The sequence below is a fragment of the Rhinopithecus roxellana genome, chromosome 5 (genome assembly GCF_007565055.1).
Source record: "Rhinopithecus roxellana isolate Shanxi Qingling chromosome 5, ASM756505v1, whole genome shotgun sequence".
Taxonomy (NCBI): Eukaryota; Metazoa; Chordata; class Mammalia; order Primates; family Cercopithecidae; genus Rhinopithecus; species Rhinopithecus roxellana.
The window spans coordinates 114797489-114811769 of record NC_044553.1 but is presented as its reverse complement, the minus strand read 5'-3'; the positions used below and the strand labels follow the sequence as shown (position 1 = coordinate 114811769).

The 14281-nt window shown below is 50.0% G+C and overlaps 1 protein-coding gene and 1 long non-coding RNA gene across 2 annotated transcripts in view; one reads left to right on the top strand and one right to left on the bottom strand.

Annotated features, from left to right (window-relative positions):
• Positions 1–673: 673 nt before the first annotated feature.
• On the top strand, positions 674–6962 carry LOC115897523. Its single transcript, XR_004057330.1, has 2 exons — positions 674–2299; positions 5370–6962. It is a non-coding gene; the product is annotated as an uncharacterized LOC115897523 (long non-coding RNA).
• The window catches only part of CEMIP (cell migration inducing hyaluronidase 1), a 171808-nt gene continuing 160119 nt past the window's right edge, over positions 2593–14281 (bottom strand). The window contains exons 25-29 of the mRNA XM_010383307.2: positions 12233–12437; positions 12001–12087; positions 11171–11328; positions 7223–7323; positions 2593–5471 (exon numbers count right to left, since the gene is read on the bottom strand). Coding sequence (XP_010381609.2) covers positions 5344–5471; positions 7223–7323; positions 11171–11328; positions 12001–12087; positions 12233–12437 — 679 coding nt within the window. The 3' untranslated portion in view covers positions 2593–5343. The remainder of the gene's footprint in view (positions 5472–7222; positions 7324–11170; positions 11329–12000; positions 12088–12232; positions 12438–14281) is intronic.

Below are 14281 nucleotides of genomic sequence, written 5' to 3'. Positions count from 1 at the left end.
TAGGGGGTGCAATATCGAGGCACTGGGCCCTGCACCCAGGGGAGGAAGGAGAAAGCTGCCAGGCATGAGTCGGAGAAGGCTTTGTGTGGAGCTACGCCCTGGAACATGAGTAGGCGTGAGCCAAGAGGAGAGAGGGCAGGGTGAGTCAGGTCATCCACCATGTTATGAGGACTCTAAGATCCTTGAACCAGTGGGAGGGGATGAGGATTAGGGCTCATCTGGGGACTGGGGATGAGGAAGGAATGGGTGACCAGACTGGAGATTTAGGCATATGCCACCTCAGAGACTGCCTGTGTGCTCAACTCAGCATACCCTGTGTGCCTGTGGGTATGGGGACAAAATTCCCCCAATGCCTGCTTCTGGCTTTGTGCCATTGCGTTTTCTTTAGGCAGATGTTCTTAGCTGTCACTGCACTGACTTCTAAAGCCACCCCAGCCTCCATGAGTGAACGTCCACGTCTTCTCCCCTCCAGTCTGTGGGGAGGAGCCCCACCCCCTTTTCTCCAGCAATTCCTAACACATCGCCTCCAGGCCTTTTCAGCACCATTGCCTCACCAGGAATGTTCTTTGCCCTTCTTCACTTGGTTCATTCCTATGCATTCTGCAAAACTTCATCTGCCACGCTTTTCTGACCTGTCCCCTCCCAGGCTGGTGAGGCAGAGCAGAGCATCCTGTCTGTCTCCCTGTGGACGGGAACGGTAGGTGGCCACTGGTCACCTAATGCATTGCACAGTGACTACCTGTGGGATTTGGTGACTATTGCAGGGACAAATGTTGAAGGACCCTGAAGTGCCTGCCTGTCCCTCCACCCTGACCTCTCTGTGGCTTCTTTTGCTGCATGTCTAGCTGGGTGCAGTGTCCTGTTACTTGATCGTTCCTCGTTGGCGTCTACTTTCCTAGTCCTCCCTGGATGCCTCTTCTATTGCACCTACTGAACCAGTGGGCTGTGCTCTCTTTCACACAGTGACACTTCTGGCTGAGAAGTCATTAGTACCCCGCCACCCCCTATCATCACAGTCAGTAGGCCCTAAAACTGGCCCTGTGTTTGGTCCAACCCACCTTCCACTTTGCCTCTCATGACTGATCCTTGATTTATGCCCAGGTGTCCTCAAGCCCACACCCTGATAGCTGACCCTCTGTCAGACTGTGCCTCTTACAAAAGGCCCTTCTCTTATTCTTCTCTCTCAGGCCAACACCTGTCCTACTTCCACTCACTGACCTTCCCTGACCACTCCAGGTAATAACTACTCCCTGTCTTCAGAACCCTGCCACACCACTCATTGGGCAGATAATTTCATGTTCTCCATGGGGTCATTCTGTGTTCCTCTGTGTGCATGGTGCCTGGCATAGAGCAGGGGTGCAAAAATATTTGTTGACTGAGTGTGCAAATGTAATCTCTTTCTCCTGGCAAAGTTTCCTGAAGGTAGAGGCCATGTACTGTCTACTGCACAGCTGACTTTATGCCCAAAGCTAGTCTGCCAGATATATTTGTGTATTAGCAGCTTAAAACCACCAGTCTGGTACCGGCCCCTTTAAGTGGATTGACCATACACAGATGCACACACACACACACACACACACACACACACACACACACACACACATACACACACGAGACATAGTTGTTTTGTTTTTAACCTCAATGTATAAGACCCAGAAGGTCTTTGGAAATCATCAAGAGAAGAGCTCTCTGTGATGACAGAAATGTTTTATATCGGCTCTATCCTATATGGCAGCCACTAGACACACATAGCCATTGAGCACTTGAAATGTGGCCAGTGTGATTGAGGAACTGGATTTTTAATTGCATTTAATTTAAATTATTTTAAATGTATGTAGCCCCATGAAGCTAGTGGCTGCCATTGTGGATAGGCAGTTCCGGACCACTCCCAGTTCACCTGCTCTAACCTCTGCCCCTCACTGTCTCCCCTCCAGACCCCTGAGCCCCTTCCAGCACTGCTTGAGGTGCCCTCTACCTGTGCCTACCTCTCTTGTCTGCCAGTTTGATTTGGACCTGTTTTTGCCACCTCAGCCCCCATGCTCTTGTCAAACATGTATTTGGCCTCTGGCCAAACAGGGCCTGGAAGGAAAACAGAGTCCTGCTTCTGCTTGGCTTCCGCATCAGGGAGGGGAGTTGAAGTGACAGCCTCCTGATGGCTTAGAAATGTGGAGGATGCATCATGTTCTGGACATGGCTGGCCATATGAATGACATCTTTTCTTTCTTTGAACCATCTCCACCTGCTTTTATGGACCGGCCCCCCCCCCCCGCCCCCGCCCCGCCGCCATGGGCAGGGCAAAGTAGGATGTTGACATATGACTAGCTCTTGGGAATAAGGCCATGGAAGTAAGGCAGACACGTGGGGTGATTTCATCAGCCTTATTATCCTTAGATAACTGGTTGTCTTAGGTTATCCTTAGATAAGTTATTATCCCTAGATAAAATGAAGCCCCTTTTAATAGAAAATGAAACAGACAAGATGATGACATCCTTTGTATGTTTACTATAATACAGCAAAATTTTCCAGACCAGAGCCAATGTCCACGGCTCTAGGTACACCCCTTCCAAGCAATGCAAAGGACATCTCCAATCATGACATTTAAGACAGTTCTTTATTTCTCTGACAGTGACTTCTTGAAGTGGACATAAAATAAATAAATAGAAAATATATCTTTGTTCATGGTGATGCCTACAAGAAATGTTTACATACAAACACTCTATACATCTAACTCCCGAAAAAGGACCAGCTGTTTCGGCAAGAGAAAAAAGACAAGCATTTCAGAGGAGCGTTGCTTTCCTTAAAGACCAAACTCACTTAAGTCTTACAAACAGAAATAATAAGGAGGACAATTTTCTAAGCAATAAGAAAATTTGTGCTACCAAGAAAATGCCTAGACATTGGCTCTTGGTGAATGGTTTAGGAAAGAAAGTTTTAGGTACAGATCCTGTATGGTGAAACATATGTACAACTCTGAGAACTTTCAAATAGATATCTTTTTTAAATGAACTGAGCCAAAGACAGTCAACATTCCTGGCCACCTGAAAGTGATCACATCCTAAGTGGTTCACAGTGTGAGACTCTTGCATTAAAAGAGTGAAAACTCAACAAAACCGTGGACAAGAAGGACATGAGGTCATTTTAACTCTCCTTTCCATCACCGCTAATCTCCCTGGAAGAGGTCCTTCCTGTGAGTCTGGCCTTTGAAGCAGCCATATCTTTAAAAGCAGAGCCCTGTGGTCACCTCCCAGCAGCTGAAAGATGTTTGGTGGGAAAGACCTCCCTGGCAGTTGACTCCCACCTGGGGAATGGACTCTTGGACCGAGTCTCATGGGTGCAGTTGGGTGGAGGGAGCCAGGCAGGCCCTCTTTGAAGGAAAGTTTGTGGTTGGGGCAGGAAAGGGGATAAACGTAGTTCATCACAAGACCCAGGAAGACCTCGGTGCCTCGTGTGAGATTATAAACCACAGATAGAGTTCTCCCTCTTACAGGAGCTCTTTGGGCTCTCTCTAAGGTAGGCCAGGGAGAGAGCAGGGCATTAAGCAGCAGCTGAAAGGGACTGGGGTGGACCCAATAGCTGTTCAGACACCCAAGATCAGTCAAAATCGCTCACCAGAAACGTGGCAGGCCCTACTCCCTCTGCTGGGCCTAACCTGTAGAGCTGCAGAGACAGGAGAGCTAGGTAGCACCAATGGGGAGTTGGCATCTACTGTGCACCCAGGCTGGGCTGACAGGTTGTGAACAAAGTGAAGGCCACAGGGACCGCCAACACCAAGGGGAGGGCGGGTTTGTGTGCGCTGGGAGCAGGAGGGAAGAGAGTGGCTAGCTGTCATTCTACTCTAGTCATTTCCTTTCCTTCAAGGGGACTTGTCCCCATTTCCAGAAGCTACTTCAGGAGTGCCTGGGCACTCAGGGGCCAGTTGTTGAGGCAATGTGGTGTGGCAGCAAGGGCTAGGGTGGGGCTCCCCGGGCCCTCCCCTGGCTATGTGGTTCTTTCCCATCTTGGGGGCTCATTTTCCCCATCTGTTAAAACGAAGGCTTTGGACTAGATATGTTCTATATTTCCAGCTCTGAAATCCCAGACCAAGGGGGTGTGAGCACATCTAGAGTCTCCTGGAGGCCCCCGTGCTCAGTTCCCTGGATGAAGAGCAAATGAGGCCCCAAGGCAGGAACTCACTTCTATGGGCTTCACTCCACCCTCTCGGAGTCAGAGGCAGGGCTGCCTGGACACCAAATTCCTCTGTGCTCATAAGCAGCAAAGCCCATTGCTCCCTTCTGACCACACTTCTCCATCATGAGTGGGCCAGAGAGGCATGGGCAAAGGGCAACCCTGCAGTCACCAGCTTCAAGCAGGCAGCGGCAGGGAGGGCTGAATCCCTGAGCCATTCCAGAGGCTGCCTCATCTTCCCCCAGCAAAATGCCCCCAGCCTTCATTCCTGCAAGCAAGAAGCCTTCCTGACCCTCCCCTCTGAAATGGCACTGGTCTCCATTTTACCTCTCTGTGATTTCTCCGCCTGGCATTGCAGTGCACATGGACCTGACTGCCTGTCCCATTGTACTGCAGGCCCCTTGAGCTAGGCATTAGTTCTCACCTCTCCATCCCGTGTGCCCTGGGCACCGAGCATCATGGATATCAGTGGAAAGGAATGTTTTCCTCCACTGTTGGGTTCCAGGTACCATGTGAAATGCAGCAGACTTCTGGAATCTCAGAACAAAAAGGGCCTTTGAGAGTCATCTAGTCCAAGTTCCAGCCTGCCGCCCGAAGTCTCCTGAAAGGTGGACACAGCCAGAGGCAGGGCTTGCCTCTTCCCCAAGGGTAGCCAGTTCCACCCCAGCTCCTAATCCTGTCAGGCTGGCTCTTGCTTACAGGAGTAAAGATTTCCTTAAGGCCAAGGCTCTTTTTCCTACATTTACCACCCTCACTTGTCTGCTGAACACCATGGGGATCTGTGAATGACCAGCCCTCCAGGCTACCTCCTAACTGGGTCAGGGCTCCTGCCAAAGTGGATCTTCACTGTCAGCACAACCCAGGTCTCCTGATATGGTCCCCAAATCCCCACTGAAGAGGCACAGATAGGAGAGAAGCACCCAAGAGGCTGCAGGAAAGTGAATGTTTCCAGCATTGGCCAGCACCGCCCCAGGGGCTCCAGGTAGACACTTGAGTAGGGGCAGGCGGCAGCACCAGGGTCTCTGATATCTTTTCCTTGGCCCATCAGGGCTGAAACACGGCCTTCCCAGGTAGCTGCTGGCAGGGACGGGGGGAACCCAGCCATCCCCCACTGGTCTGCTGCCAAGAGTCATCGTCCGTCATAGTCTACCACGAGGTGGCACCAGGTGGCAGCTGTCTTCACAACTTCTTCTTCTTTACCACAGGGATAGGCACAACTTGGAAGATTTTGGCTTTGTGATCCTCAGTGTCCAGAGTCACCCAGATGGGCCGGAAGCTGCCTTTGAAGCCAACAAATGCCATTTGCTCTGAAAAGCAATGATGAGTCTCCTGAACAAAAGCCCTATGAGAGGACGGCTGTCCCACCCCGTTCCAGGGCTCCCCATCACCAGTCCCCCACCCCCACCAGGCATCCCCCAGCCACACTGCACTGTGGCCCCTTGGGAAGAGCTCTGTGCTCAGCTACTGATGGTGCCTGACATGCATTTGTATGGGGCAGGCAGGGTCTCTCCTGAGCCTCACTGCCACCTAGGCAGGGTGATGGCTTTGCTTTTGACAGGGGAGCCATGCACAGCAGGAAATGGGGCAAATTGTAAGGGAGGAGACCTCCTAGGAACCTGCCTACCTTCGAACTGCCCCTAGGACCACCAGCAAGTCCCTGCCCCTCTCTGAAGCCCAGTGTTCCCATCCATCAGACGATGGCATTGATCTACAAGATCTCCTCCCCCGCCCTATCACTCTGTGGCTTTAGAAGGAATTCTGAGAGGTGAAGGAATTTGACCAAGAGTGTGGAGTAAATGGTGCAGCCCAGATTCGAACTCTAACCCCCTGAACCCCACACAGCACTCCCCATCTTGCAGTTCAGAGTTTGAGCATCCAAGGGGCATGGGAATTCACATCTATACTCAGCCCATCCTGGCAGGCAACATGCATTTATCACCACCGGGAAAGTGCCATTCAACTTAGGTCACATTACATACATCAACTTTTGGCAACCGGGATCTTAATTTAAAAGACAGAGGCTCCAAAATGATTCTAGGACTGGGCTGGAAAGGATACTTCTCTTTTCCTTATGTTCTTCTTTGGCTGGTTTGAAGGGTTTGCATTGCTTCTGATTTTTCTTATCACCCCATATGATGGGCTTCTGATATGATGTTTTCCATAGTGAGGATGGTGTATAACTAAGAAGCCCAGCTTTGAGTTAGGAAGATTAGGATCCAAGTCCTAACCTTAAACAAGTGGCTTAGCTGTTAAATTCTTGGTGTCCTCATCTTAAATGGAAATAATAGTACCTGGTGTACAGGTTATTAATGAGTAAGTGAGATAATTATAACATGTTCTGCAAAGTGCAAGGCCGAACATTAAACAGAACCACAATGATCATTATCATTATTGCCCATGGAGCTGCTCTACTGCCCACACAACCTCTCTGAGGACTCTCCCTGCACCTAGTTTTTGTGATATAATGGGTGTCATGCTGATATGTCCCTCCTGGATGGCTTCTTCCAGCACAGCCTGCAAACCTGTGCTAGGCTTCACCACCAAAGAGTTGCCTGGCCTTGAACAAGCCATGTAGGTTCTCTGGGCTTCTAGTTTTCTTTTCATCTACCTATCTCAGAGGAACAAATAAGAGTTTTGCAAGCTGCAAAGGACTATACAAATGCTAGGCATCAGCTGGAATGTTGAAGAAGATGCAGGACCCCTGGCCAGTCTGAATAGCAGGAATGGGGTAGGAGGGTGAGGCTAAGCTACTTTTCTTATGATACTTTTGTTGAATAAAGGGCCACTTTCCAAGCAAATGAGTGAACAACTCTAGCAATTTTCTTTCAGTGGCTGGTAGCAAGTTACAATAAATTTGCTGCAGTGCAAGGGTGGTAAACAGGTGGCATCTTGCCCATCCATTCCAGTAGACCACTAGTTGTGTGGGGGATTCTGAGGTTGTACCCAAGTTTAGTACAAAGCATGTTCTCAACTCAGCAAAAGACGGCAGCAACCTCCATGCCAGGCATTTGCCTTCTCTGGTTTTGGAGTCAATTTAAACCCCAGTTCAAACCCTTACCTTTCAACTTGAGACCCCTGTCTGCCCCAAGCTTTTCCAGCACTCTGGTCCATGGGCCTCTGGAGACATATCTTCCCTTTGATGCCATGAGCACTATGGAACTGTGAGAGAAGAAACCAGTTAGACCAGAGAGAGGGCAAACTGGGGCAAGTGGGCATGGGGAGGGATGTTGGGTTGTGCGTGGTGGGACTGGAGTTAGCAGTGCCCAGAGGCCTGGCCAGGGATTCGGAAAAGGGCAGCCTCTCCTGTGTTCTGAGCTGACGGGCTCTTTCCATGTGGTGACGAACATCCTGAGCTCCCTCCCACGCATCTGGCCACAGTTGATGCCCACGGCCTTCTCCAAGCTTGGACTCAGCTCACCACATTTATATGTCTCTCTCCAAACAGAGGAGAGGCTGTAAACAGAGCACGCCATGCCAGGGCTCGGCACACAGTAGGACTTCAATATGCATCTCTTTCCCTGAACGTTCTCAGCGCTGGTTAGGTAAGACCACATAGAAATGTGGTGACAGAGGAAGGAAGGAGGAAAGGATGAGAAAGAGAGGAGGTGAGGGAAGAAGGAGGGGAGCATCTGTCAAATCATAAAACCATCCAGGAGCTCCTGTAGATCCTGAAGATTCTAGAGACCAGCTCCATTTGGCATCCCTTGGGATTTCATTAGAACCACAGAATTCCTCCACTGCAGACTCTCTGAATCAGAATCTGCATTTTTACAAGATCTGCAGGAGATCATATATACATTAAAGCTCTAGAAGCCCCATGCTAGAAGATTTCTCTTGGAGCACATCTTTCTTTTGCTGTCTTCTTTTGATGGACACAGGCTTAGAATAGTCCAGAGCCAGCTTCCTCTGAGCTGCAGGAAGAGCATGGCCAGGTTGGAAGTCTTTCTGGGGAGAACACCATGTCATTACCATGATGCTCGGGTTGCATCAAGAGCTCAGATTGACCTCTTATGTTCATGTCACCTCTCTCTCTGGTCAGGCAAGACAGGGCTATTGCCTCTATTTTGCAGATGGGGAGACTGAAGCAAATAGTTACCAAGTATCTCAGAAGACCTGCCAAAGGGAAATGTGCTTGAAAGAGGCAGAGGTTTGGAACAATGTGTGTGCCCAGCCTGAAGGTCCCAACTTGCAAAAGTTCGACTTGGGAATAAGGAGTGTCTATCCCCTGCCTCGGGGTGTATTCAGTCCAAAGTGCTGGGAAAATAGCCTTCACAGTGGCAGACTCAGCATGCTGGGCCAGACAGGAGGAAGTGAGCACCTCCCTTGGGAATAGAAATGGGGCAGAAGCTCAATGGGACATCCAGTTCGTATCTCAAAGGAACTCTGTAACCACAGACCACAGTCCAGACATGGAAAAACTGTATAGGATTCTGGAACCCGTTGTTACCCCTATTTGTGTCCCACTGGGAGCAGCAGGAAAGATCTTAAGATGCAAAGGGCTTGTGTGAAATAAGGATAGATGGGAAGGGAGCTGGGGCTGCCTCAGGCCCTTGAGGAAGGCTGGAGAGAGAGGCCCAAAGGGTTGGTAGGGTGAGGCCCCTTAAGGAGAGAGGGCCCAGCGCTAACACATTCTCCACTCTAGATTCAGGATCTGTTCTCTGGAGGATATTTCTGCATTGTTTCATTTCAGAACAAAAGCTAATGGTCCCTTGTTGGAGCTCAGCCTTCCTACTTATGGGACTCAAATGTAGGTCCTGCCCTCCTGATGGGGACCTTGGTTAGCTCACATGACCAGGACAGGGAGACAGGCTTCTTTTGTCCCCACCGCCTCCCACTGATGCCCAGAAGCCTGCCTAACTGTGTTGGGCACACTTCTTTGCCTGGTATGCCATCCTCATGGCCTCTAAGCCCATGCACCAGCCAGCACAGAGTCTCCCACAGAGTGGCAGGGCACAGGCAGCCCCCAGAAGCCATGCTAGATGTTTACGGTGTGAGCAGCTGCCCTCTTCTCTCCCCAGGACCCTGGGGCTAGTAGTGGCCTGCTGGATGGGGTAGGAAGGGTGGGCCAGGCTAGGCAAGGCCCGTAGCCACAGTAGGACAGGACCTGCCTTGCCTCATTCCCTGCTGCTTTCCGGGAGGTTAGAGAGGGGTCTAGTGGTACCAATGCCTGCCTGGGTACCCAGCACCAGCCCAGGGAGTGGCCCATTCCAGTAAGGGCTTCCCCCAGAGAGTTGCTGCTGCTCGGGCTGGAAGGAGCCTTGCACACGGTTCCAAACAGAGTAGCACTGCAGTCTAGTTTCTTGTTCCAAGCTCTGCATCCTCTTCCATTTCAAAAGAAAATCCTCTGCCCAAAACGGCATGATCTCTAAATAATAACTATTTTTCCGAATTTGGTCAACCTTGTCCTTCTGTCTGAATCTGCATATGAAAAATAGAATGCCGAAGAAGCATCTGATGGGGGAATGAGGGAGGGAGTAAATATGGTTAAGCAAAATCCCATTATCTAAAATCTCACCAGGTACCCAGTTCACATCGTGCCCCTCATGGAGTCAGCATCTGGGAAGTACATTTGCTTTCATTCAATAACTATTAATGTTTACTAAGCACCTACTATGTAGCAGGTACCACATGAAGTGCTTAGACTTTCCACCAGGTTGTGGCTCCTGAGTGAACGGTACACTCACTTAACTAGCCATGTTCTGTGCTAGAAATGCAAAGGGAAGTTAGACATGGCCCCAACATTGAGAAGGCCACACTCTTCATGGGGCAACAGATGTGTCCACCAGACCTATTGTGAGTAGTGCTTTAGCAGAGGTAGAACTTTTTTTTTTGAGATGGAGTCTTGCTCTGTCACCCAGGCTGGAGTGCAGTGGCACAATCTTGGCTCACTGCAACCTCCGCCTCCCGGGTTCAAGTGATTCTCCTGCCTCAGCCTTCCGAGTAGCTGGAACTACAGGTGCGCACCACCACACCCAGCTAAGTTTTTCGTATTTTTAGTAGAGATGGGGTTTCACCATACTGGCCAAGCTGATCTCAAACTCCCAACCTCATGATCCGCCCACCTCGGCCTCCCAAAGTGCTGGGATTACAGGTGTGAGCCACTGTGCCCAGCTGAGATAGAACTTTTGGGTTGGATGGGAAAAGACCTCACCAAGGAGGCAATGTGGGGAGACTTGTAAGGTATTGGGGAATTACCAAAGATTGCTAAGGAGAGGGGACAAGGTTTTCCCTACATTTAAGAAGTTTAAACCAGCAGCCAATATGCAAGATGGGTTGGAGTTGGGGCAACTGGAAGAGGGAGGCCCGTTAGGAGACTATGCCAACAGTGCTGGTGATGACCAGCAAAGGCCTGGGCAGAGCAGCAGAAGAGAGGATGCTGTGGAGGGAACCAGCAGGCGAGCAGTAATGCAGGTGGAATTGATAGTGTGTGATGATAGTGTGTGGAGGAAAGAAAGAGGAGTCAAACAGAATGCCCAGATTCTGGCCTAGCTATCAGGATGGACTGTGATGATTTCATCAAAACTGAAGAAGTAGGATAGTGGCTGGTTTGGGAGGTTAAACATTTTAAAAGGCTGAGAATTCAGTTCCATACAAGACGTCCAGGTGACGTTGTCCAAGTAGCAGTTGGATTGGAATGTCGGGTGCTTAGGAAGGAGATCCAGGCTGGAGATAGTAGCCACCAGCACTTGGATAGTATTGAAGGTGTGGGAGGGGATGAGATCATGCCGGGAGTGTAGTGAAGAGGGCCAGGGCAACCTTCCCATGTGTAGCAGGGCTGTCCCGCCTGCCTCCGCCTGACCTACATTCACAGCAGCCCGGCTCCAACACCAGAGTCCACAGGCAAGGACGCTGTCATCCAACACCCATGATTTGTGGGCAGGCTGTAGAGACTGCGTGAGCTTTTCCAGACTGATCTGTGATGAGGGCCTTTGTGAGAGGGAGGGGGCCCTTGCCCAGGGGTCTGCTGTGCCAGCAGCCAATTCCAGAAGCAGAGGCACAGACTCACTTGTCAGGGATGGTCGCCACATAGTTGAAAAGCTGCCATGGTATGCCCTGCAGAATGGAGTTCCTGAAGCTCATGTGGCTCACCATGCGCCCTTGGCTCCCGTCAATCACCACCACCTGGATGCCATCCTCCAAGCTAGGGTACTTCTTCCCATCCACCTGCAGAGTCAGAGCAATCCAGGTGTGAGGCAGGGTGCCAAAGCCCCAAGGTTCTCCTGCCCTGGTGGTTCCCAAGCAGACCCTGAAGGCAGAAGTTGCCTATGCAGCTGTTCAAAGCATAAACTCCATTATCCACTTAACTCCTTATAGCCCTCAGTAGTGGGTCAAATAGTGGCCCTGCAAAAGATACGTCCACCCGGAACCTGTGAAAGTGGACTTAACTGGAAATACAATCTTTGCAGATGGAATTCAGTTAAAGATTTTTTGATGAAACCATCTGGATTTTTAGGGTGGGCCCTAAATTCAAAGATAGGTGCCTTTGCAAAAAAAAAAAAAAAAAGGCAGGAGGAGAGGTGAGACGCAGACACTCAGGAGAAAAATCCACATAAAGACAGAGATTAATGTGTCTGCAAGCCGAGGAGTGTGCAGGAGTGCCGCCAGCCACCAGAAGCGAGAAGAGGCATGGAACAGGTTCCCCGCCCCTAGTCCCTGAAGGAAATCACTGCTGCCAACACCTTGCTCTTGAACTTCTGGCCTCCTGAACTGTGAGAATAACTTTCTCTTGTTTAATGCAAATCACCCAGTTTGTAGGAATTTGTGACAGCAGTTCCAGGACACACTATCCCCTCTCAATGAGCAAACCCTAATCCTCCAGGGGCCAGAGCCGCTTACTTCAATGTAAGCGAAGTCGTTCCAAAGGTGGAAGAAGTGCTGCTTGGAACTCTCCATCTTCACCTCCAAGAAATGGTCCTTTGTTTTCTGGAAAACACATAGAACCAATAGAACCCAACTCTTCCTGTATCTCCAGTCACAGGAAATGGTTTGTGGAGCTGAGTGAGGGACCTAATTGGGTCTGGGCCCGACTGGATGGCAAAGGGGTCCAGGCTTGCTGTCAGCCACTCACCAGCTGAGAACCAAGGAGCTTCTTGGGCATCGGCACGTCCACGACAGCCCTCTCGGTGAACTTGGGGTAGGCTGTGGCTGTGCAGTCACTGACGCCTGCATTCTTTGGGATCAGAGCTTTAATCTTTATCCTCTCACAGCCTTTCATGGAGCAGAAAGCAAACTTCTCTCTCTCGTTCTGAGCTTTCAGCTTCAGGAACAACAGCCTGCACACAAGGAGCATTGCTGGGCATTTGCTTGGGCACTCAAACCTCCCCCTTCTCCTCTCACCCACCGAGATATTTACTCTGAGCTGGTCACAGCAGGTTGACCCAGCAGCCTTATAGAATGGAACCATGTCTATCACAGAATTGTATGTAGTTGGAGAAATAAGGAACAAATGCATTGAAGAAAAAGCTAATGAGAATGGCAATTCTATTCTGAGCATGTTTTATGTGCCATGCTGTGCGCACATAGTAAATCAACATATCTCATTTAATCCTCAAACAATCCTGTCCAGTAGGTACTATTATCATCCTGAATTCCTGGATGGGAAAATGGTGGCTCAGAGCAGTGAAGTGACTCACCCAGGACCACACAGCTGGGAAGTGACAACGCCAGCATTTTCCATCCCAGCATGGTGACTGGTGAGGAAATGCTCTTGTCTTCCTAACTCAACTTTTCTCCAAACCATAATTTATTCCAAAAATTATTTTATAATTTATTTAAAATAATTATTATTATTGTAAAGGAAGCTGACCCAGTGTTACAGGGAGTCAGATTATAAGGAAAACACAGTACTCACTTGGGATTCGTTATTGTTCTTTTAGTGCAACAAAGCACTTGCAGGCTGAGTCCTGCATCTGAAACATGGGAAGATAGGATATGGGGTATCTACCACCCATCTTGCTCTAGGGACCAAGCCTTCACTGAGCCCATTCAGACTAGGGAGCTAGCTTTGCACCACAATGCCATCACCCCCAAACCCCTACCACAGAGCTGCTCAGACCAGGGGCACACATTGGACTCACAGAGGGGCCATGGATTGGCTACCCAGTAACCAAGATTCTCACTCTCATGGGACCCAGCAGGTCTTGTCCACCACTGGTTGGTGCTTGAACTAAAAGACCACATGGAGTCGGGGCTGACAACCTTGTTGTGCCCCGTGCCTGCTAAAGAATCGCCAGAGGGAGGCAGTTTGTAGCAAGTAGCTGAAACAAGAGGTCAAGCATGTGTGCGTGTGTGTGTGAACATGGGGAGATGGAGAGACACAAGGCGTAGGCAGGCTATCTCCTCCCTGCTCGCTTTGGTGTTTTCAGCACCTGAGCCCATGAGGCCCAACTGGGTTTTTAGTTCTTGAAGACCCCTTGGTCTTCTCTCTGTAGCACCTCCACTTAATCTGAGCTTCCTTGAGTGGTTTTATGTTTCAAGCCATCCACATCAAGTGATCTCAGAACAAAGTAGAAACTGACTGTTACAGAGGCCTCATGCTCAGGGCTGACAGCAGAGCAGCCATATCTGTGTTCCGTGCCCACATGGTGGGGAAGTTGGGGAGGCAGGTGAGCACCCACTTTGAGCAGCTTAGGAGGAAGGCAGTTCAGTGCTGCCCATGGTCACGTCTCCCTGCAGGCTCCCAACATGGTCCAAACCACTCCTGGGACCAAGGCACAGGAATGGGATTGGTCCTGAGGCTTCTGCACAAAACTTAACAGTATTCAGGTTTCTCTGTTGTCATTATATATCAGATTATCTAAATCGGGAGTGACCTAAAAGACCTTCCAGCCCGTGGTAGGTAGCAGCTGCCTTCCCTAATCCTGACCTACAACTTGGATGTGTGCAAGCTGGCTGAACTGCAAGGCCCTGGGAGGCACAAAAGCAGCATGGGCCTGGGCACCTGCCAGCCCAGTGCTCACATCCTGGCTATGACCAGGTAATGTTGCAGAGCAGCGCTATTGATGGCCGTGCACCTTAAATAATATACTTGTTTATAATTTAGTAAGAATCATTATAATAATTCACTGAGGTGGTGTTAAGCAAACTTAGCTATCCAGAACACAGCTACAATCACTTA